The sequence below is a fragment of the Leucopleurus acutus genome, assembly GCF_964270905.1.
Source record: "Leucopleurus acutus genome assembly, chromosome: 19".
Classification (NCBI taxonomy): domain Eukaryota; kingdom Metazoa; phylum Chordata; class Mammalia; order Artiodactyla; family Delphinidae; genus Leucopleurus; species Leucopleurus acutus.
The window spans coordinates 17,473,177-17,496,080 of NC_139161.1; the positions used below are offsets into that span (position 1 = coordinate 17,473,177).

At 44.7% G+C, this 22,904-nt stretch overlaps 2 protein-coding genes across 3 annotated transcripts in view; one reads left to right on the plus strand and one right to left on the minus strand.

Moving 5' to 3' along the window:
- Nucleotides 1–685: 685 nt before the first annotated feature.
- Nucleotides 686–3,935, minus strand: DNAAF19 (dynein axonemal assembly factor 19; the record flags this gene model as incomplete). The annotated part of the gene is made up of 4 exons (XM_082861409.1): nucleotides 3,911–3,935; nucleotides 2,325–2,476; nucleotides 1,792–1,924; nucleotides 686–1,117 (listed from the first exon to the last, which is right to left on the minus strand). Exons 2-4 carry the CDS (start codon nucleotides 2,465–2,467, stop codon nucleotides 686–688), a joined length of 708 nt encoding a protein of 235 aa, XP_082717535.1. The 5' UTR covers nucleotides 2,468–2,476; nucleotides 3,911–3,935.
- A 351-nt stretch (nucleotides 3,936–4,286) lies between these two features.
- EFTUD2 (elongation factor Tu GTP binding domain containing 2) overlaps nucleotides 4,287–22,904 on the plus strand; it is a gene marked incomplete at its 3' end in the record, with an annotated part of 33,249 nt that continues 14,631 nt past the window's right edge. For both annotated transcript variants that reach the window (XM_082861378.1, XM_082861377.1), the window contains exons 1-11: nucleotides 4,287–4,355; nucleotides 7,393–7,501; nucleotides 10,191–10,356; nucleotides 10,992–11,070; nucleotides 13,577–13,652; nucleotides 14,134–14,199; nucleotides 14,962–14,997; nucleotides 16,135–16,225; nucleotides 17,154–17,236; nucleotides 19,223–19,389; nucleotides 22,025–22,149. In XM_082861378.1, the coding sequence (XP_082717504.1) occupies nucleotides 7,397–7,501; nucleotides 10,191–10,356; nucleotides 10,992–11,070; nucleotides 13,577–13,652; nucleotides 14,134–14,199; nucleotides 14,962–14,997; nucleotides 16,135–16,225; nucleotides 17,154–17,236; nucleotides 19,223–19,389; nucleotides 22,025–22,149 (994 nt within the window). In that variant the 5' untranslated portion in view covers nucleotides 4,287–4,355; nucleotides 7,393–7,396. The remainder of the gene's footprint in view (nucleotides 4,356–7,392; nucleotides 7,502–10,190; nucleotides 10,357–10,991; nucleotides 11,071–13,576; nucleotides 13,653–14,133; nucleotides 14,200–14,961; nucleotides 14,998–16,134; nucleotides 16,226–17,153; nucleotides 17,237–19,222; nucleotides 19,390–22,024; nucleotides 22,150–22,904) is intronic.

Below are 22,904 nucleotides of genomic sequence, written 5' to 3' on the forward strand. Positions count from 1 at the left end.
CTGCCTCTCTGTTCCAGGCCCTGCCCTGCCTGCCCGGTGGAAAGGTCCTCCCTTTGGTTAATCCAGGAGTTGAAGGCAACCCTCCTACCTGCACATCTGGCCACCCGAAAATGCCTGGGAGGCTGGCCAGGCCTGAGCTGATGGCTTGGGGTTTTTCCAGGCCCAACCTGCACGGGAACTCAGCCCCTGGAGCTGGAGAAAAATACTGCACCTCAAATGAGGTAGCATTTGATCATTTATTGATTAAATGTCCATTCTGTTGGTTTCCAGTTACAAATACTCTTGTTAAGAGCTATGGAGATCAGTATTAATTTATCATGGAAGATTAACAATTTTGCTTTTTCCTTTTTTTGAGTGGAGGCTATAACTGGTGGTACCGGTGTTTGGTTGGGTGCTCACCCACCTCTCAGGGCCATGGGCCAGCAGACTGGCAGACTCTAAGGGTGGGAAGCAAACGTCTTTCAACTTCTTGAGCCCTTGACCATCCTATGGATCTACACAGTTCAGAATATGGAGCCCCAAGAGGCTGGAGGAAAAGGGAAAATTCAGTTACTGCTTTTGTTGTGAAACTTCCAAGACCAGAGGGAGTTAGGTGTGGGCTTTTCACCACAGTCTTGCAGAGCCCTCGAGACAAGGAAAAATGCCTCCAATGACCACTGGGGGCCTCTGAAGGTAACTGGTCCCATCAGTCCACATGGTACAGCCTCAGCAGCTCTTGCAGAAGACTCTCCTCCTCCTGAAGCCCACCAGGCTGCTCCCCCAGATCCCGCCCCTCCAGGCTGGGGGTGCCCATGGCCTGCAACTTCTGAAACAAGGCTCTGCAGCTCTCTCTCTCCGCATGGCTCATCAGGCTCAGGTTCAGGGTGAAGCGGCCGGTGCCGGCCAGGCTGTGCAGGATTCCCAGCACCACCCACCGGTCAGCTGGCCTCACGTGATCAGCCAGCGCCATCAGCATCTCCCCTAGAAGTCCAAACCCCACATCCATCTGGAAGAGGCGGCCCAGATTTGGGCCTCCGAGCTGCAGCAGGGCCTCGTAGCGCTCTGACCCACTCCGCAAGTATCGCCGCCAATCACGGTAGAACTCAGCCGAGGTCTCGGGCTGGAGGAGTGTTTTCTCCTGGATCGCAAAGGAAGGAAAGAGAGTACAGAGCTCCTCCAGCTGCTCTGTGACAGTGAGAGTGAGGGGAGCCTGTGGATTTTCATCTGAGCTCTAGTATCACTCTCTGAGCGCTGGCAAGGCTGCGGTCCCTGTGGGCCTCATTTTCAGATGAGGGAACAAGGGATGGGATGGGGAGGGAGGGTCCCAAGGAACCCAGGCTGTGATTTGAGACTCTCAGTTGTACCAGACTTTTCCTACTGATGAATGTGGACATAGCCCTGCTCTGCAAGACTAAGTCAGAGTTTACTCTGGGCAGGTCAGGAGAGGGGGTAATTGGAAACCTCGGGAGGAGAGAAAGGAACTCAAGATGAGTATTAAGGATATGACAGGCTGGATCTCCTTCCCGACACCGCCAGAGGATCATAGGCTCTGTACCATATAACTCGAGGCAGAGCAGCCCAAATCTGCTCTGGGAGTGGGACAAGGACTGACTGACAGGGGCCTGCCGAGCCCACCTTTCTGACTTGTTCTGGTTGGTTTTGGCCTCACCACCCGTTGGTTGCTTTTCTTTCTGGGATTGGAGGCAGAAACCTGCCTCTGTTGGCTTTACATGAGAAATAAGGAAAACATATGTGTTATAAGAAAACAGGGTTGGAGGTTTAAGGCAGAGAATCCTGCTGGGCCTCACCTACCGGGGAGATTTCAGTGGTTTCATCCTGGGAGGGCCTTCCCTGAATAGTGTGACAGTTCCAGGGCACAGTCCTCTTTCCTCCTATCTTGTCCTTCGGCTCCAGCGGCTTCAGATGTGATGCAAGGACAATACCCCTACAGGCAAGGGACAGAGATTAGGGGATGGACCTAATGCCATCTGTAGGTGTGAGGTGGCTGGACTTTGCGTGATACCGGCTGAACCTGTTGGCAGGCCAATATGACAATGATAATAACAACAACAGCAACAATAGCTGACAACTTTTGAGCACTTTCCACGTGCCAGATATTGTGCTCAGAATCTTATGTGCAATAACATTTAATCATGACAGTGGTTACTCTCTCTTACGGATGAGGAACAGAGGCTCAGATAGGTTAAATAACTTGCACAGGATCACACAGGTAGCAGAAGGTACGGCCAAGATTGAGCCCAGAATTGTCTGACTTCAAGTGCACGCTCTTATCCACTATGGTAAACCATAACAGGAGAGCCTGAGAAAAGTGGCAGTAAGCCGACCTGAACTCCTCATAGGAAGCCACCCTCTGTTCCACTGCCCGTAACTTGGCAGCATTTTCCCGTTTGTACTTCTCATCAGCAGTGAGTGCAGCCTGCAGCTCTTTCTCCAAAGCCTTGAAGTCAATGATGTCATTCCTTTTCATGGCCTGTGCCTGGGAAGGCAAAGGGAATGAATGTCAGCAGAGGGTGAATATCAGGGGTGGGGGGTTGCATCTGGATTCTTTGCCAGCCCACAGAATGACCCCAAAGCACTCTAGATGTCTAGTCACTTATCTTGAGGGGGGTGTTATAAAAATCTAGCTCTCTATTTTACAGAGGGAAGCTGAGTTGCACAGTGAGGTCTTGCTTAAGATTTGTTGCCACTGAAAAGTCTTGACTTTCAATTTAGTGCCATGTCTTAATTTTGCTCTCTGCCTCTGAAAATATTTTTTTAATTAAAGTATAATTGACATACAATGTTATATTAGTTTCAGGTGTACAACATAGTGATTCGACATTTATATACATTACAAGATGATCACCACAATAAGTCTTGTTACCATCTGTCATCATTTAAGTTTATTACAATAATATTGACTATATTCCCTATTCTGTATATTACATTCTCATATATTTTATACCTGGAAGTTTGTGCTTCTTAACCTAGTTCATCCACCCCACCACCCCCTTCCCCTCTGGCAACCACCAGTTTGTTCTGTTTTGTTTGTTCATTTGTGTTTTAGATTCCACATATAAGTGAAATCATACAGTATTTGTCTTTCTCTGTCTGACTTATAATATCCTGTAATGCTGTATAATACCTTAGCATAACACCCTCTAGGTCCATCCATGTTGTTTTAAACGGCAATTTTTCATTCTTTTTTATTCTGCCTCTAAAAATATTTTAGCATTGGTGCTTTGGCTGAGGAAGCACTTGGATTTCAGAATTCAGCCCCTTCACATTTCCACATGGACTCACTCTATAGCGAGTTGTGATAGAGGCCCTCACACAAAAGCAGAACTATTGTAATCTACTCTTGAGCCCTGGGATAAAATTCCACTCATTGTTAAATGTCTCTAACGAGGAATGATACTTTCCACCCAAACCAGATGCAGTGACTGAGCAGGAAATCAAGTAGAGGTGGCAGAAGAAGGGGCTCAATGATCCCCGTTTCCAAATCCCTCTGTCCAGCCAGGGCTGGAGCACAGATTCCTAGGTTCTTGGGCAACCTCTTTAGCTCTGCCACTGTACTTCTGCAGCCTCCGCATATCTGAGGCTGATTGACCCGTTCTACACGGAGATCACCTATATGGGTTCTAGTCTTGGCTCTAGCATTTCCTTACTGTGAGACCCCTTTGACCATCAGACTCCTAGTGCACTAAGCTAGATTACGTGGTGAAGTCATCATCAACAGCCCTAGGGCCGGGAAGCTTGAGGTCTACAACCAACCCCGTGCCCTCCCCCTCCACCCCAACATGGGTAAGCTTGAAGACCAAGAAGGAGGCTGGGTTGGCCAGGAACTGAACTCAGGTGTCCTGGCTCCTGTCTAGTTCTGAGCCCTTGCCAGTCACTGAATAAATAGAACACCTAATCCTCCTACCCCGACCTTCACCCCAGCAGCCAGCGCCCTGGTTTCCTTTCTTTGGGGATCCCCAGTTACCGCCAGACCACGTCTGCTCAGCGTAGACCACGCCCAGCAGCTGTGGTTGCCCAGCAACTGCTCTAACAGCCTGCCCACGTGACCTCCCCGAAGGCCCCCGTCAGGGTAGCCCCGAGGCGCCTGATCAGATTCTCGCCTCCTCGGGCCTTGTTTTCTTTGGAGCAGCCCACGCCTTTGTTTGGGGACCCACAACTCCGCCTCGCAGGTTCCTGTGTCCGCGGCCGGCATTCTTCCGAGCTGGTCCACAGGCAAAGGGCTGTCCTCCGAGGTAGAAACGCGACCGCGGCGCCTGCGGGGTCCTTCCGAACAGCGGGCGCAGGCGGTGCGGCGGCGTTGGACGGAAGCGCGGTCTCCGGCGGCCTACTCGGAGTTTCTGGCTGAGCAGCGGGAGGTGAGTTGACGCGGGTCCACGGCATGGGAAGGTTGCTCCTGTGGGATGGGAAATTAAATAATGGCAGATGTGGAGGAGACGTTATATGCTATCTCCTCCTTTCACTTTACAGATGAGGCGGGAAAGGGAATGAAGGCCCTACCACACCGCCCTCACACACACACACACACAGATTCCGGGGTTCCCTCCTGTCCATCTTTAAAACCCTTTCCCGGGGCAGGGGTCGTTCTTGCACTGTCCATGCACCTGTCTCAGTCCCTCTTCCAGCTGTGCCGCCTTCACCCTTTCTCTACCAAGCTCTCTCCGTCCTTACTCTGTTTTTCTTGGAGAGCCTGCGTTGTAGCGGGAAGCTGCGGTGAAGTTTGGTACCGAAATAAACTAATTTGTGCAACTGTGGGCAAGTCAGCTATCTTCTGGGTGCCTTGTTGGAGTCACTCATTTAGTCATTGAGCAAATACTGATTGAGGTTCTATTTTGTGCCAGGCACCGTTCTAAGTGAAAAAAAACACTCCTTACTTCAACTGTAGTTGGAGAGATGACAGTAAATACACGAATAGATACGTGTCAGTTAATGATAAATGTTAATAAAAATAATAAAACAATGAAAGTGGGGGTTGGAGAATGTGTGTATAGGTGGAGCTTTTTTTTTTTTTTTTTTTTTTTTTTGCGGTACGCGGGCCTCTCACTGCTGCGGCCTCTCCCGTTGCGGAGCACAGGCCCCGGACGCGCAGGCCCAGCGGCCATGGCGCGGCATGTGGGATCCTCCCGGACCGGGGCACGAACCCGCGTCCCCCGCATCGGCAGGCGGACTCTCAACCACTGCGCCACCAGGGAAGCCCAAGGTGGAGCTTTTTTTAGAGTGACAAGGGAAGGCTTCTCAGAGAAGGTAACGTTTTATATAGTAGAGACCTGGGTGAGATGAAAGAACAAGGTATACATGCCCAAGGGGAGAGCATTTTGGAAGAGAATAGTAAGTGCAGTGGCCCTGAAGCAGAAATGAGGTGGGTTGTTCCATGGACAGCCTTCTGTAAAAATTTCTGCAGTCATTTCATGGGTGTCTTGGGAGAATGAAATGTGCACAGATGTGGTAGCTCTTTGGAAGTAAAAAGAATCTCTATGCATATGAAAGTTTCTGTAATAATTTACATTTAATTATTAGTGCTTGGAGCTCTTAATTCTCTATTTTATCCACAGTTAGCACTCAACAGGGGCATTGAGGGAGGTGGCGGGATTAGCCTCATGAAAGAAGTATCAGTATTTCAAAATTAAACATTCTGTTCAGTTAACATTTATCCAGTTTCTACTTAGGTGAAGCGCTGTCTTGGTCATTGGCAGGTGGGCACAAGGAACGCAGGGTTCCTGTATTCAAGAATGGCCAAAAAATAATGCTAGCTGACATTTATTGAGCCTGGAACTGTAATAAATTGTTTACACAGCCTATTTTGCTTAATTCTCATAACCCTTTATGCAATGGGGATTAATCACTTTATTTTCCAATTAAAGAAACAAGCTTGGAGAGGTGAAATAACCTGAAATGACATAGTTATTAAGTGACAAAGTTGGGATTCAAATCTAGGTCTTCCAATTCCAGAGCCCTGACCATTAACCCACACTCTGGTCTGTTGCCTATTACTGTAAGCTGTAGAGGTGTTGGTGAGGGTAATTAGTACAGTTAACTACCATTCATGACAGAATTAAATGCTGATAAAGACACGAAAGGCTACAGCAGTATAGGAGAGTGAGAAATTGAGGCTATAGGAAGGCTTGAAGGAGGTGGTATTTGACCTGTTACTTTGAGTAGAATTTCTAGAATTGAAGTGGAGACAACCCACAAAATACTTACTAATTACAAAGAGAAAGCATGTAACTTTACAATGGAAAGGCCTGGTAGGCACCACCATAATCAGTGGTGAAGTTAACATCACCACTGATGGGACAAATTAAAATCATATGCCACTTGTTAGAAGATGCACTGAAAAGAGCACAGCATCACTTCTGTGATATTCTTGCCAAAAAATGCATAACCTGAATCTAATCATGAGGAAACATTGGCAAACTTAAATTAAGGGACATTCTACAAACTCACTAGCCTATAATCTGCAAAAGTGTCAAGTCATAGAAGTCAAAGGAAAGACCAAGGAACTGTTCCAGATTGAAAGAGACTAAAGACATGACAGCTAAATGCAAACATGGAATCCTGGATTGGCTCCTTTGCTGTGCAGGAGATTACTGGAACAGTCTGTGAAACTTGAATGGGGGCCTGTGGGTTAGGTGGTAGTAATATGTCAGTGTTTTCTGATTTTGATGGTTGTATTGTGGTTATGTAGGAGAATGTCCTCGTTTGTAGGAATCACATGCACTAAAAGCAGGGGTTGGCAAACTTTGTCTGTCAAGGGCTAGATAGTAAATATTTTAGACTTTGTGGGCCATATGGTCTCAGTGGCAGCTACTCTGCTCTGCTGTTACAGTGTGAAAGCAGCCACAGACAATATAAAAGAATGAGCATGGCTATGTTCCAATAATGCTGTTTTTATAGACGCTGAAATTTGAATTTCATATAATTAATTTTCATGTGTCATGAAATATTATTCTTTTGATTTTTTTCAACTATTTAAAAATAATAAAAAACATCGTACCTTCAGGACTGTTTGAAAACAGTTGGCAGGCCAGATTTGGCCACAGGCTATAGTTTACCAACTGCTGCACTGAAGTATGAGGAGGCGATGAGACATTGTGTCAGCAACTTATTTGCAAATAATTTAGGAGAAAGAAAGTTATGTGTACTATTTTTGCAACTTTCTGGTATTTAATTATTTTAAAATTAAAATTTGTTTAGTATTAGAAAAAAGAAGTGGGTGAAGTATATGTAAACAGAAACAGGAGTGGAACAGACAGGAGGGGAAGATACAGGACTTTGGAGGAGCAGTCAGTGGGTTGATATAACTGGAGAGGAGACTGTGTGTGGGATATGGTCAGCCACAGGCTAGGGCGGAGGCCTTGATTACCTTGCCAGCATCTAACTCTTCTTGAATTTTAGCATCATGGATACTGACTTGTATGATGAGTTTGGGAATTATATTGGACCAGAGCTTGATTCTGATGAAGATGATGATGAATTGGGCAGAGAGACCAAAGATCTTGATGAGGTAAAACAAATATATACTTTTTTCATCTCTCTTTTTTAAGAAAGCAATAAAGTAGTAATCATAAATTTGTTTTCTGTGTCTGTGAGTCTGTTTCTGTTTTGTATATAGATTCATTTGTGTTGTGTTTTAGATTCCACATATAAGTCATATCATATAATATTTGTCTTTCTCTGTCTGGCTTCACTTAGTATGATATTCTCTAGGTCCATCAACACTGCTGCAAATGGCAATATTTCATTCTTTTTTATGGCTGAGTAATATTCCACTGTATACATGTACCACGTCTTAAATCAGTCATCTGTTGATGAGCACTTGGGTTGTTTCCATGTCTTGGCTGTTGTAAATAGTGCTGCTATGAACCTGGGGGTGCATGTGTCTTTTTGAACTAGTGTTTTTGATTTTTCCATCATCCCTTCTCATTTACTCTAGATGTTCACCCCAGCAATTCTCCCCTCTCTCCCATGTCATTAGTTTTCTCTCTCTACTAGGTCATCCCCATCAGCATACAGATATGCTGTTGTTTCATCATAAAATCCTTTCACGACCCTATAGCCCCCTGTCGTTACCTCCCATTTCCCTGTTTCCCAATGCGGCACATCACAAAAGAGTTGTTACTTGCTGTCTCCAAATCCTCTCCTCCCATTTTCTCTGAATCCAAGTTTTGTTGTTTTGCCTCTTCCATTCCACACAGACTGCTCTTGTCAGGGTCATCGGTGACCTCTGCCCCAGACCCAGTGCTCATCCTGCTTGACCTGTCTGCAGCATCTGGCCCAGCTGATCCCTCCCTCCTTAAAATACTCTCTTGCCTTGGCTTCCAGGGAATCCCCTGGTTTTCCTTCTCTTCTCTGGCCGGTCCTTCTCAGTCTTTGCTGCTGGTTCCTCCTCATCTCCCTGACCTTTTAACTGTCAATGGGCCCCAAGACTCCATTCCTAATACCTGTTCTCTATCTACACTCACTCCCCTGGTCATCTTATCCAGTATATCAAATCCCTTCTATTCCCTGAGGACTCTCAGATTTATATCTCCAACCTGGACCTTTCTCTTGAACCTCAGGTTTGTATGTCTAGCTTTCTACTTGGCATCGCTACTTGATGTCTAATGTGGCATCTCAAACTTAGCATATCTAAGGCTAAACACAGAGCTTCCCCATCCCCTGTCCCCTGCTTCTGCCTCCAACCTCCTCTTACAGTCTTCCTCATCTAGTAAAGACAGGGCCATTCCCCGGTTGCTCAGGTCAAAAACCTTGTCTCTTTTTTTTCACTCCTACTCTGAATTCACTAGAATACATTTTTTACTCTTTTTAAAATATATGCAGAATCCAATCTCTCCTTCCATCTTCACAGCTACTCCTCTGGGCATAAGCCACAATCACTGCCATCTCTCTCCTGTATCACTGCAGTAGCCTTCCAACTAATCTCTCTCCTTTTAGTATATCTCAGTATGGGAACCAGAGTGAGTCTTTTAAAACAAAAGCCTGATCATATTACTCCTCTGCTCAGAACTGCTAGAACAGGACTTCTTAGCCTCGGTACCATTGAGGTTTGGGGCCAGATAATTCTTTGTTACAGGGGCTGTCCTGCGCTTTATAGGATATTTAACAGCATCCCTGGCTTCTACTCACTAGGTCCCCCACACACAGAGCCAGCTGTGACAACCAGAAACGTCTCAGACATTGCCAAATGTTCCCTGGGAGACAGAATTGTCTTTGGCTGAGAAGCACTGTCATAGAGTAAAGTTAGATTACTTAGAATGATCCAGAAGATCCTACATGATCACCTCCCATGAGATCTCAGCTTATACTGTTCTCCCCATTATTTACTGAACTGGCTTCCTTGCTAATCCTCAAAGTTGCCAGCGTACCCTTGACTCAGAGCCTTTGCATTTGCCGTTTCAGCCAACTAGAATGCTCTTCCCCACTTACTTGTAGAACTTACTCTCTCTTCCCTCAGATTTTTGCTCAAATGTCATCACCTCTCTTTTTTGCATTGCTATATTACCAATACCTAGAACAGTGCCTGGCACATAGTAAGTGCTCAGTAGATATTTGCTGAGCGAATGAATTAACCAGGGTGTTTTGGAACATAAAGGGTTATGTAGTAGCCACTTCTAATCATTTGAAAGACTTTTTAGGAGAAGAGGGCATAGCTTTGTTCAGTGTTGCTTGTGACTGTGGGTTTTAATTTATAAGGAGGTGAGTTCGATGTCATTTACGAAGACTCACTTTCCAACAGGGAACTGGGCTGTCTTGTGAGTGAGTACTGTTGTTATTGGAAGTATTCAACAGGGACAGGAATACGTAGAGAGAGTTCATTCATTTAACATGCTGTGTTCCAAGGACACAGAGATGAATAGTGCTCAAAGAACTCCCGTCCTATGGGATTCCTAATATGTGAGGCATAGGGCAATATCCAGAAAAGTGCCTCCAAGCTTGATCCATTTGTGACCAATGGCCTGCATTTAAGAAAGGGTCCATTTGAATCAGGAGAGCCGTCCATACCCATAGCTTACAGTCTTCTCTTTGTGAAGGATCATGCAAGAGTGGAACCTGCCCCACTGACGGTAGCACAGAACTCAAAATAAGAAGCTGTCAGGCATGTGAAGTCATTGCTCTTAACTTGTGTAGTGTATGAGTCATTGAGCAGGAAAAGTGCATGCCTCTTCCAACCTCCTTCCGTCTCTTGCTTTTAGGTCGATGATGATGATGATGACGACGAGCTGGGAGATCATGATGAAGACCACCCTGGGATGGAGGTGGTGCTGCATGAGGACAAGAAGTACTACCCCACAGCTGAGGAGGTATATGGTCCTGAAGTGGAGACCATAGTTCAGGAGGAGGACACCCAGCCTCTCACAGGTGAGTCTGGAGGCACTGGGCTGTGAGAGGTGAAATCGAAACTAGAAAACTTCATTTCATAGCCATCAGCAGTCTTGAAAGTTCAGTGAATGAACTGACTAGTTTTTCTTTCAGGTGGTATTTCTGGATTGAAATTCAATTAACCCTGTTTTGATATTCAACAGAACAGCTTGTTACCAAGCAAATAAGTGTTACTTCTTTCTTTATCTAATACTTGTTTGGGTTCTTGAAGACTGTTTTTAAGTTCTCCCTCTGGTCTGATACGTTTTTCCATCCAAATAATACCAGTTTCTTTAACTAGTCCTCACAATGCTTATTTTCCACTTCCTTAATAATTTTCATTGATCTTCTGGGAAGGAGAGATTTTGAACTGACATTGACCTCATCCTATATCCAGTCCCTCTCCCTTCCTCCCACAAAATGAAGTCCAAACACCTCAGTCCACAATTCAAGATCTTTCAGTGTCTCATGCCAAGCAGCGTTCCCAGAACTTTCTCAACCTGAGTGGTCCTCGAGAACAACATAAATTGATGTCGTATATCATCCATTCTGAAAGCTCAGTCTAATGGAATAGGGCTCTGTATTTTTATGCTTTACGCCTACCTGCACATCACTACTTTTTTTTTTCCTCCTAGAACCCATTATTAAACCGGTGAAAACCAAGAAATTCACTCTGATGGAGCAGACATTACCTGTCACGGTATATGAAATGGAGTAAGTTATAAGGTCTTGCAGCCTCTCTGCACGAATATTGTAGGTTCAGTTTGTTCATGGAGGTAGGAGGTGGTTTGTGGTTGAAGTAACCAGGGAATTTTTGGGGCGGTGGTGGTGAGAGCAGTGGCATCCGTTTGTGCCTGAGTCATTTTGCCGACTTCTCTCTATGACCAGGTTCAGCTCTGTCGCTGCCTGCTGCCAGATCTAGTCTGACAGATTTCAACTTTATTTATGTATTTATTTATTTTGGTGGGTAAAAGGGCATATCCCTGAGCTCTTTATTATTTATTTAATTTTTAAAAGTTGAGGTATAGTTGATTTGCAATGTTGTGTTAGTTTCCACTAACTAACTAGTTGTACAGCACAGTGATTCAGATTCTTTTCCCTTATATGTTATTACAAAATATTGAGTATACAATATACAAATATTACAAAATATTGTATACAAATATAATATACAATATACAAATATTGAGTATTTGTATATAATAAATTGTATATAATAAATTGTATATAAAAATTGTATATAATATACAAATATTACAAAATATTGAGTATACAATATACAAAATATTGAGTATAGTTCCCTGTGCTATACAGTAGGTCCTTGTTGGTTATCTGTTTTATATATAGTAGTGTGTATATTTTAATCCCCAACTCCTAATTTATCCCTCCCCTCCCCTCCTCTTTCCTCTTTGGTAACCGTCAGTTTGTTTTCTCTGTCTGTGGGCCTATTTCTGTTTTGTAAATAAGCTCATTTTTATCTTTTTTTTTTCTTTTAGATTCCACATATAAGTGATATCGTATGATATTTGTCTTTCTCTGTCTGGCTTACTTCACTTAGGACAATAATCTCTAGGTCCATCCATGGTGCTGCGCCAGTGAGTTATTGTGAAAGCAAAAATCTCTTCCTACAATTTGCCAAAATTTTCCTTCAGCTTATATCGTTGCTGAGATATTTAGGCTCAGTCTTAACTTTCTTCTTGGCTCTCATCCGGATCTCAGCCATTTTCTCTTCTTCCAAACCTTTAGTTTGGTATTAGAAGCCAGCCTTTGAGACAGAATTGGGTATTATAATTGTCAGTGTTGGGGCCACCAGAGCCTGTTTTGACACGGTATGGTTGCTAAGTGTTTTGGGAACATAACAACTCTATTTTGAAAAGGAGGCACAGGTAGGTAGATATGTGTAGATTAATTTAGACTCCTCAAACTGCAAACTGTTTTTGAAAATATTTTCATTGATGAAATGCACTTATAAGGCCCTCATATATTGAGGAGCTTGTGGCCCGTTATTAGATAATGAAACTTTTTTTTTTTAAACATGTTGACATCTTGTATGTCCGAAGGAGTAAGGTCCCTTCTGAAATGGTCAGCTCACCTGCCATCATTCACACTTTTTTTTTCTTTTTTAATATTTATTTATTTGGTTGCACTGGGTCTTAGTTGCAGCTCACGGGCTCCTTAGTTGCGGCAGGTGGGCTCCTTAGTTGTGGCATGTGAATCTTATGTGGGATCTAGTTCCCTGAGCAGGGATCGAACCTGGGCCCCTTGGGAGCGCGGAGTCTTAACCACTGTGCCACCAGGAAGTCCCCCATTCACACTTTTTTTTTTTTTTTTTCCCGGTACGCGGGCCTCTCACTGTTGTGGCCTCTCCCGTTGCGGAGCACAGGCTCCGGATATGCAGGCTCAGCGGCCATGGCTCACAGGCCTAGCCGCTCTGCGGCATGTGGGATCTTCCTGGACCGGGGCACGAACCCATGTCCCCTGTCTCGGCAGGTGGACTCTCAACCACTGCGCCACCAGGGAAGCCCCATTCACACATTTTTGAAACAACCTTTCAGTTTTCTTCAGAACTTGCGTCACATTCTTTTGTGTTCTCAGTGGTGATTTTTTAAAAAAATCTCCAGTCTTTGAAAGCAGGCTTGATTTTTCAGAGCCAAAAGTCATCTGAAGGCTATTTACCATAAGTAATGCGGATGATAAGCAAGAAAGGCAGGGTTGGTTTTGATCAGAATGGAACTCCTCTGCTCATCATTAATGAGATGAGGTTTTCTTTTCTTTTTTTTTTTGAGATGAGGTTTTCTTGAAAGCCTTGTTAACCAGCTGTGACGGCAGTTTCAGAAGCAAAGCTCCCAAAGTGATTTGAAGTCCCCTTGGCATCAGTGGTATAAATGTATAACATCTAGCCTGAATGTTTTGAACTGACCAGTACTCATGTGTGTGTGTGCTGGTATTTGGTTTTTTCTTCTTGCTTGCTTTTCAAATTTCATTATTTTACTGTTGAAATCTCCATGACATTTCACAGGTCGTGTCTCCTCATGAATAAGTCCGTTCCGTTCCCAAAGACAGAACCGTATAGAGGTGGAAACTCACTTCTGCCTCTGAGCATTCTCCAGTTGGTCTGAAAGTTGTTCCTGGCCGAAAATACCTAAAACACCTTTGTACCACCCCCCCATTTGAAAACTTTTGGCAAAGTCCCTTTTGCTCTTTTCCCTTCTCCTTTCAGTTTCTTGGCAGACCTGATGGATAACTCGGAGCTGATCAGAAATGTGACCCTTTGTGGTCATCTCCACCATGGCAAGGTGAGAGAGCTTTCGGCTACTTGGAACAGGGTTGCTCTTCGTTTCTGCTCATTTTTTCAGCCCTCAGAGTCACACGTTGGGGTCTGAGGCCATAAGACTGGACCTCCTCACTCTGGGGGGCCTCCATGCCTATTGTGAAACTGAGCTGTGAAATTCTAGCCTTTCCTGAGCGGCAGATGGAAAGCTAAGCCACTTGCATGCCTGAGCCTTGTGTCTACATCTGGACAGAAGAGGGGAAATTGAGCCTTACTCTGATTTTATAAGTTTTCATTTCCTGGGGGATGGTTGTCTAAGAAAGATTTCATCTTTCATTTGAAAATAATCCTGTGGCTTCATGTTAATTCTTTGCTGTCCCATAATCCTCCCTGCTCTCTTCTTCCTCTCTTTATCCCTAAATTATGTGGTGTAGTGGGAACTGGGAGAAGGGTAGAGTAGATTTTTCTCTGTGGTTTGCAGAACTTAACTTTCTCTTCCCTTTCAGACATGTTTTGTAGATTGTTTAATAGAGCAGACTCACCCGGAAATCAGAAAGCGCTACGACCAAGATGTGAGTAGAAATTCTGTTGAAGGTTTAGGATGAACCATTCAGAATATACAGGGATGGGTATCTCTGTCCTTCCCCTTTCTTCTACCTTCCCACTCTCGCTGTAAATAATGATGCATATAATACGCTGCTTTATAATTGTAATTTCTGTTAATAGACCTTAAGAAAATAACTTCAACTTTCTCAGAAACATAAAAATACTAGTGTGCAGTATTTTTGGATGATCTGTTCTGTGCTTGGGATCCCTCCTCTGTTCTGATATATCCTGACTTCGATAGCCTATTCTTTCCTGTCATAGTATTAATAGCCTCTCTATAAGTATAATACAGTTGGACCTTGTTTTCATGATAAAGTTAAGCGCCTGTGAATGAGGCCAAGTGGGGCTGCAAGTCTCAGTGCAATAAATGTTCAATCTTGGCCAGATTGACTGTTTTGACGTTCAGGGTCCCATGAAGGCCGGATGTGTCTCCCTGTACCACCGTGAAAAATTCAGTGCATTTGATATAATTTAGCTCTTCCGTCATACCTGGTCTTTAGCGACTTCCTCCACTCCCCAAAAAACCACACACCCAGGAGCATTTTCCATCTGGGAGGGTGCTGGTCTCATTGTCTGAAATTTCTGTAGGGGTACCCTGTTTTCTTCCATCTATTCTCCTCCTGAGGCAGAGACCCTTGAGCTGGGAGGTGGTGAGGGAAAGTGATTGATGGTTTGTGTGGGAGAGGAGTCTGAATTCAGGAGGTAATTACAGTTCTTTTTTTTTTAAGCTGTGCTACACTGACATCCTCTTCACAGAGCAAGAGGTAAGTGTGCCTTTGGAAGTCTGATTGTTGTCCACAGCAGGCCCAGCGGTAGTAGTTTTGTAGGGAATGTAGAAGAGCTTTACGGTAACATTTTGGTCTATACCACACACCTCCCCACCCTCACTCCCACCCTTCATCTCTTTATCTCCCTGCTTCTCTCGGTCATCCTATGATCTATAACTTGAAAGAGAGCTGGGTAGGCAAACTGTAGGGTAAAAGGGGGGACCCTCCTGTCCTGGGCTGGATTTAATTTAGCCAAGTAGGGCAAATGCTAAGAGGTCATGTGTACGTTTATGCTGTAAGTTCTGCAGAAGCTAAACATGATTTTTAAAATGACATCGTCCTTAAAATCTGTAACGTGACTCCATCCATATGTTGATCTTTCTGGGAGTAGCTTCTCCTGGAGAATGGGTTCGTCTGTCTTTGTGCTTCTCTTCTGTATAAAGGAGTGAGCATACATTTTTGTCTTTCCCATTCCTACTGGTTGGTCTTCCTTTCCATCTGGATCTTTGTCCCTCCCCTCGAATCCCTTGTTTCCCCCTCTTCTTTATTTCTGTCTCTCTTAAATGACCACATGGAAAGCACAAGAGTGTAAGTACTGTGATTAACCAAAGGAGCCTTGAATGGTGCTGGCATATGTTAAGCACTCAACAGATACTAACTATTGTTTTTTTATTTATATGTTTGACTGGAGTTGTTTTAATACTTATTTTCTGTTACAGCTTTTATAATATATTTTTAAGAAAACCTAAAGTGCTGCAGATTGTTTCTTTTTACTTGTACCGTGCTAAATTATTTTTGTTTACAGTGTATGAGGAGGATAAGATTTTAGGACTCTGGATTCTCTATTAAGGTTTAATACTGCTTTGCTAGCTTGTTCATTTTTTTATTTTTACTTTTTTGTATTTGAACCAAATCCCCACCCTGCGCCCCCGCCGCCCCAGTGCTTTTTAACATCAAGATTGTTCATCTTTAAGGTCATTCTGGTTAGAGACCTAGGTAAAAATCATACCCATTACAAGGAGAGACATCAGTGTAATTTACTAGCAACTGGAAAGATCCAAGAGCAGAATGAATCCCTCCTGCATAGGAAGAAGCCTTGATCACTCTCACCCTCTTTCTCTCTGCGACTTTCAGAGGGGTGTTGGCATCAAGAGTACTCCTGTGACAGTAGTCTTGCCAGATACCAAAGGAAAATCCTACCTCTTCAATATCATGGACACTCCAGGTAGGACATTCCTTGACTTTTTACCATCAGAACCCTGTCCTGTTTGTTTCTTTTGCTTCCAGAACAGAGCAGAGCATTATGTCTTTGTTTTTACATTCCCTTGCCTTCATTGAGTTAATTTTCTTTTTTAACTGTCTCCTTTGCTTCTAACTAGTTCATTAGCCAGCAGTGTACTGCAGGCCTTCTATTTTGTTCCTCTCTTGACTCTGCTGTAGAAGATTTAAATTGGGGGGAATCTTATTCACTTACTCATTTCAGCCTGTGTCAGCCCATGCTAGACATTGGGGCAACAAAGCTGAGTTAGACATGGTCCCAGCCTCAGGCAGTCTCAGTCTTTTGAAGGAGACTATGGGAGCACGCACCGATGGCTGAGGGACATGCAGGTTACCATAGAAGCAGCATACCTCACCCTGTGGCTGACTTTCTCTTTGGGAAGGACCAACTCAGGGTTCCCTTTTTTTAAATAGGAAAATTTGGGTTTTGACAGATTGGCCTTTGCCCCATCAGATGCCCGATGCCCTCGTACCTCTCAGCCCCTGACCCCTACCCGCACCCACCAGCACCACCTTGCCAGGAACTGGCTCACGTGCTCCAGGCCCTCCTTTGCCCTGTTTCCTGCTTCCAAATTGTCTTCTGTCCCGCAGAACTCTGTTCACTGCTGATTAGACTGGTTTAGTCTGCGAGTTGAATGTGTTGTGTCCTCCTTGATAAAATGCTTTCTTTATGTTTGGGGGCCTCCTGTATAAAAGCGTAATCCAAGGATGTGACTCTAACTTAGAACTTGGCACACTGCAGGGAGCTGTGGGGAGAAGAGAAGGCGGTATTTGTGGGTTCACATGCTTTGCAGTGCCCCACAGACCACGTACAAGTTAATCGTGCCTCATCCTGCCACCACACAAGTGGCAACTTACTTGGTATTTGCTTTCAGGACACGTGAATTTTTCTGACGAGGTCACAGCTGGCTTGCGCATCTCAGATGGAGTGGTCCTTTTCATCGATGCTGCTGAGGGCGTAAGTCTGCGTCAGTTCCCTCAGGACCCCTCTTCCCTGTCATGTTTGCCGCACACAATGCCCAGAGCTCTGAGTGAGCTGGGAATTAGAGAACGTGAGAGTCTGTGGGATTAAGGCTCACCTTTGCTCTAAAATTAGGGCAACAAATGAAAGTCAAAATTAGTTCTCAGTGAGTCCCTCACTCCCTGCCCAGTGAAGCTCAAAATGATAGGACCCATTGTCATTCAGAAACACAAAAATGACAAAGGTAAATAAAAGGGAGGGAGGAGAGTTTTAAATGTTAATGAATTTGTCTAAGGTAAAGAGAGATCAGAGTTAAAAGGCCCAAAGATTAGGTAATTTGGCTAACCTCATTCATGTCATCGGTGAGATAGCCAGCAGAGGGAGCCAGGGTTACCTTTTTAAAAATTGACTTCATCCTGGAGTAATTTCAAACTTACTGAAAAGTTGCAGTAGTACAGAGAACACCCTTATTTGTAATTCTGTGTCTGTACATGTACATATGCACTCAAACGTATGTGTTTTCCCCTTGAACCATTTGAAAATAAAATATTTCAGAATGTATTTCCTAAGAACAAGGACATTCACTTACATAATCATAATACACTTACCAGAATCTGGGAATTCAACGTTGATACAATATTGTTGTACAGATCTTTTTCTGTAGACCTTAGTCAGTCTCACTAATTGTCCCAATAATGTCCTTTATAGAATTTTTTTTCCTAATCCAGGATGATGCATAACATTTAGTTTTCATGTCTCTTTTAATTGGAATTCGTCTTTTACCTTTCTTGGTCTTTTATAACATTGGCATTTTTGAAGTATATAGGCCATTTATTTTGTAGACTGTCTCTCAATCAGGGTTTGTCTAATGTTTCCTCATGATTAGGTTCAGGTTATTTGGGGCAGGAATACTATATCAGCACAGTTGTGTTCTTATTAGTCCATCACATCAGAAGGCCCATGATGGTGATGTTAACTTTGATCACTTGGTTAAGGTGGGTGTGCCAGGCTTCTCCAATGTAAAGTTACTGTTTTCCCCCTTTGTAATAACTGATTTGTGGGGCGATACCTTAAGTCTATGTATACATGTTATTCCTTATCAGACTTTACCAGTTTTATCATCCATTGGTCATTCCTAGCTTATTGATATAATAGTTGCAAATGGTGATTTTCTAACTCTTACTATTTGTTCTATATTTATTGGTTGGAATTCTGTTGTAAGGAAGAGATTTCCCTTCTCCATTTGCTTATTTATTATCCGTATGGATACACGGATTTTTATTTTACTCGGTGGGTTATAATCCACTAGTATCTTTATATCTTTTGATACTCTAGTTATCCCAGATTTGGCTAGTGAGAACTCCTTCAGGCTGGCTCCTTTATCCTTTTGACATGCCCTGTCTTTTTTCAGGCACAAAAAGATGTCCTAGACTCATCTTGTACTTTCCCTGCCCCAATCCTGGAATCAGCCGTTTCTCCATAGAGCTTCGGCTCCTTATAGTGAGGACAGATACTTAGAAACACAGATCAGAGTATGTTCATTGCTACTGGGACACATTGCTTCTAGGACTTTCCACTGAACACAGATAATATACACCCATACGTATCTGTAACTGTTTCTACACATACATATTAAAAACTATTAACACAGTAGGAGAGAAGAAAAAATCAATTTATCCTAATACCCACAATTCTATTTCAGCACCACAGCTTCTTCCCAAGCCTTCCTTGGTTCCTTCTCTGGCACTGAGAAACCTGGCTCCCAACATCATCAGTGTATTTATTCATTTCTCAATCCTGCAAGGTCACCTCTTAAAATTCCTGAATGTGCCATTGGGCAAGATACCCTCTGCTTCCCCCCAACAATCTATTTCCTCTTTTCCACATTCTTCATATTTTTGAATAGCACCTTTTTTGGCTCTGCTCTGGACTGTTCTGCCCTCTTTGCTCTCATCGCCACCTTCTGAGCCTTGTATCTCTCAGGTGATGCTGAACACAGAGCGGCTGATCAAGCACGCCGTGCAGGAGAGGCTGGCGGTCACCGTGTGCATCAACAAGATTGACCGGCTGATCCTAGAGCTGAAGCTGCCCCCCACTGATGCTTATTACAAGCTGCGTCACATTGTAGATGAGGTCAACGGACTAATAAGGTAGAGGAACCCTGGGAGTGGACCTCCTGTCCTCGGCACTCTGGTTTTTATAAGTCTTAACCTTGAACACCTCTGGGGGCAACTCTGATTCCTTGGCATGCATTGACAAGCTTGTTGGACACAGCTAGAGGCGCATTCTGTGGCTCTGCAGGGATTGACTCCACCGCCTTGGCCTCGTTAACTCTGCTCCTTAACCAGATATGCAGCTCGCCGCACATCCTCAATTTAGTACTGCAGTCAGTACCCTGAGCTCTAGAATCAGTCTCGTCTTCACAGAACCAACCATGTAAAGTTGGGCAGAGTCCTTAAGCTCATAGAGCCTCAGTTTCTGCTTCTGTAAGAAGGGAATAGTAATATTTGCCCAATGAGATGTTACAAGAAATTAAAGACAGCCAATGTAACACACTTAGCACAGTGCTCAGCAGACAGTAGCTGATTGGTGAGTAATGTTAGCTGCTATTATCTTACTGGTACAGACTCAGTAAGAGAAGGAACTGTTGGCTTTTATTTCTTGTTGAAGCTGCTTTTCAACAAGATGGATTTGGGGTTTATGAGTGATGGTTGGGAGACCTTAGAATACAGTACCAAGGTGGCTTTGAAGAATAGCTTAAATATAGTTTTTTTTGGCCACACCGCACAGCTTGTGGGATCTTAGTTCCCCCACCAGGGATCCAGTCCGGGCCCCTAGCAGTGGAAGTGTGGAGTCCTAACCACTGAACCGCCAGGGAACTCCCTAAATATATTTTTAAAGGCAGTTTTATCTGTAGGCTGAAGGATGTACTGGATGACTTTTTGAGGCCTGTTGAAGGACCTGGGAGGAGGCTGTCCTCCTGAGAGAATTCCTCTCCAGCTGAGGATCAGGGACAGTACTCTCGTGGCCGGGGACAGGTTCACCTTCAGACACCCCACCCCCGCCACCCCCCAGTTTGTAATGCTGGTTCTCAACAGGGGTATCTTCTCCCTGTCACTGGAAGGGCTGAGAATGACTGGAGCCCGTATAATGGCCGGAGTCCAAAAGATGAAATGATAAACTTCTCTAAAGGGGAGACGGCTTGGACAGGGCTAAATCCTGATCTACCAGAGTAGGAAGTCAAGAAGTCACATCTCAACCACCAAACAAGAAATAGCAACATGGGGCTTCCCTGGTGGCTCAGTGGTTAAGAATCCACCTGCCAATGCAGGGGACACGGGTTCAAGCCCTGGTCCGCGAAGATCCCACATGCCGCGGAGCAACTAAGCCCGTGCGCCACAACTACTGAGCCTGCGCTCTAGAGCCTGCAAGCCACAACTACTAAGCCCACGTGCCACAATTACTGAAGCCCGCCACCTAGATAGAGCCTGTGTTCCGCAACAAAGAGCAGCCCCCACTCGCCTCAACTAGAGAAAGCCCGTGCACAGCAATGAAGACCCAATGCAGCCAAAAAAAAAAAAAAGAAATAAAAAGAAATAGTAACATGAACATATTATTTAGAAATATCGAGGTGAATGCTCTAGAAGCACCTTTAAAAGAGTTGAAAGCAATTGCCTCTGGGGACCATAACTTGGGAGTATGGTAGGGGAGTACTCTTTATAAGCCAGTACTTTTTTTTTTTTTTTTTTTTGTACGCGGGCCTCTCACTGTTGTGGCCTCTCCCGTTGTGGAGCATAGGCTCCGGACGCGCAGGCTCAGCGGCCATGGCTCACGGGCCCAGCCGCTCCACGGCATGTGGGATCTTCCCAGACCAGGGCACGAAGCTGTGTCCCCTGCATCAGCAGGCAGACTCTCAACCACTGCGCCACCAGGGAAGCCCTAAGCCAGTACTTTTATTTCTAAATTAAGAAATTCCAGGGACTTCCCTGGTGGTCCAGTGGCTGAGACTCTGTGCTTCCAACACAGGGGGCCCGGGTTCGATCCCTGGTCAGGGAACTAGATCCCACATGCCGCAACTAAGAGTTCGCATGCTGCAGCTAGAAAGGTTCTGCACGCTGCAACTAAGACCTGATGCAGCCAAATAAATAAATATTTTTTAAAAAGAAAAGAAATTCCGTAAAGCAGGGTGTCAGAAAGGCTAGGGTTGTGGATTTGATCCCTGTGTACAGCTGGTTTTGTTATAAATGCTAGTGAACTTGGGGTGCTGTGGCTTCTGCATGGCTTTTAAGACCGAACGTTTTAACGTCAATTTGTAAAGCAAAGCCAAACAACGCAATAAAGAGTAGGGCAGTGAGAGCAGGGGGCAGAGTTGCTTTTTCTTCATTCATTCATTTACTTACACTGGTGTTTCTGTTTGTGAAATTGAGATTTCTCTAAAATGTTGGATTTCTCTAATCTTATCACATTAGATTAGTTTCCTGTGTTCCAAGGTCTTTGTCTCTGTCCTCCAAGTTTCCCCTTGCCCGGCGCAGTTAACTTCTTAAAGATCACGCAGAATGTTTCCAGCTCTGGGAAATCACTTTGTTACTGGGGGTTAGGGTACAGCTCCATCATGTCACTTTCTTGGACTAGGCTGTTGGCAAAGCTGAGTGTATTACGCAAACCCCTTCTGAGGGTGAGGGCTGGAAAGAAGCTGTGATATTGAGTCCCTGCGCCCTTCACCCTTGGCATCGTGCCGGCATTGCTGCCCAGCTGGCTCTGCACTCACGGCTGTCTCTGTTTCAGCATGTATTCCACTGACGAGAACCTAATCCTTTCCCCGCTCCTGGGCAACGTCTGCTTCTCCAGCTCCCAGTACAGCATCTGCTTCACACTGGGCTCCTTTGCCAAGATCTACGCTGACACCTTTGGTAAGCTCTGGCTGGCAGTCTGTCTCTCCAGCTTCCCCAGAGTCATGTGTGCCTTTCCTGCTGAATGGCTTAGAAATGGGCTTCATGCCAGAGTTCCCTGTCGGAGGGAGGCATTTTATCAAGTGTTGTCTTCACATCTGGGGCTCTTTTTGGCACCTAGGCTCCTTCCTCAGGCTAACTGCTTTCCAAACAATAAATAGAAGGATAAAGGTGCCTGGGAAGAAGTGGGTGAAGAGGGAGCTCAAGTTAGGAATAAGAATCTCTCCTAGAGTGAAACAGATTTTGTCAAGAAGGAATTATCCATGGCCCCAAAGCCATTCAGGCCTCTTTCTCAGAGATGGAATTTCTCTCACTGGTTGTGCTTCTAGCTGTCTTTCCAACTGTATCCAGGCAGAAGTTTTGTAGGCCCACATGAGAACTCCAGTTGGATTTGCAGCCCACTCCAGTTGGATTTTGCAGTCCAGTGGAATGATTTTATAGGCCCCTGGAGCCACAACACCAGAACCCTGGGACCAGCTCCCCAACTTTCAAGAGGTTCCCGTGCGCTCCACCTCTGTGCCTCCCCAGTTCCCTCAGATCTAGTAGGAACCATGTCCTGGGTGTCAGTCTGCAGCCTGTGTATCTGTACTTCCTCACAGAGGTCTTTGTCACCCCCATTTTTGGAGCTGAGGAGACAGGCTCAGTGAGAGGCCTCACAGCTAGTCAGCACTGGCGCTGGGGCACCAGTGTTCTCTCCAGTCACTGGTCCTGCCTAC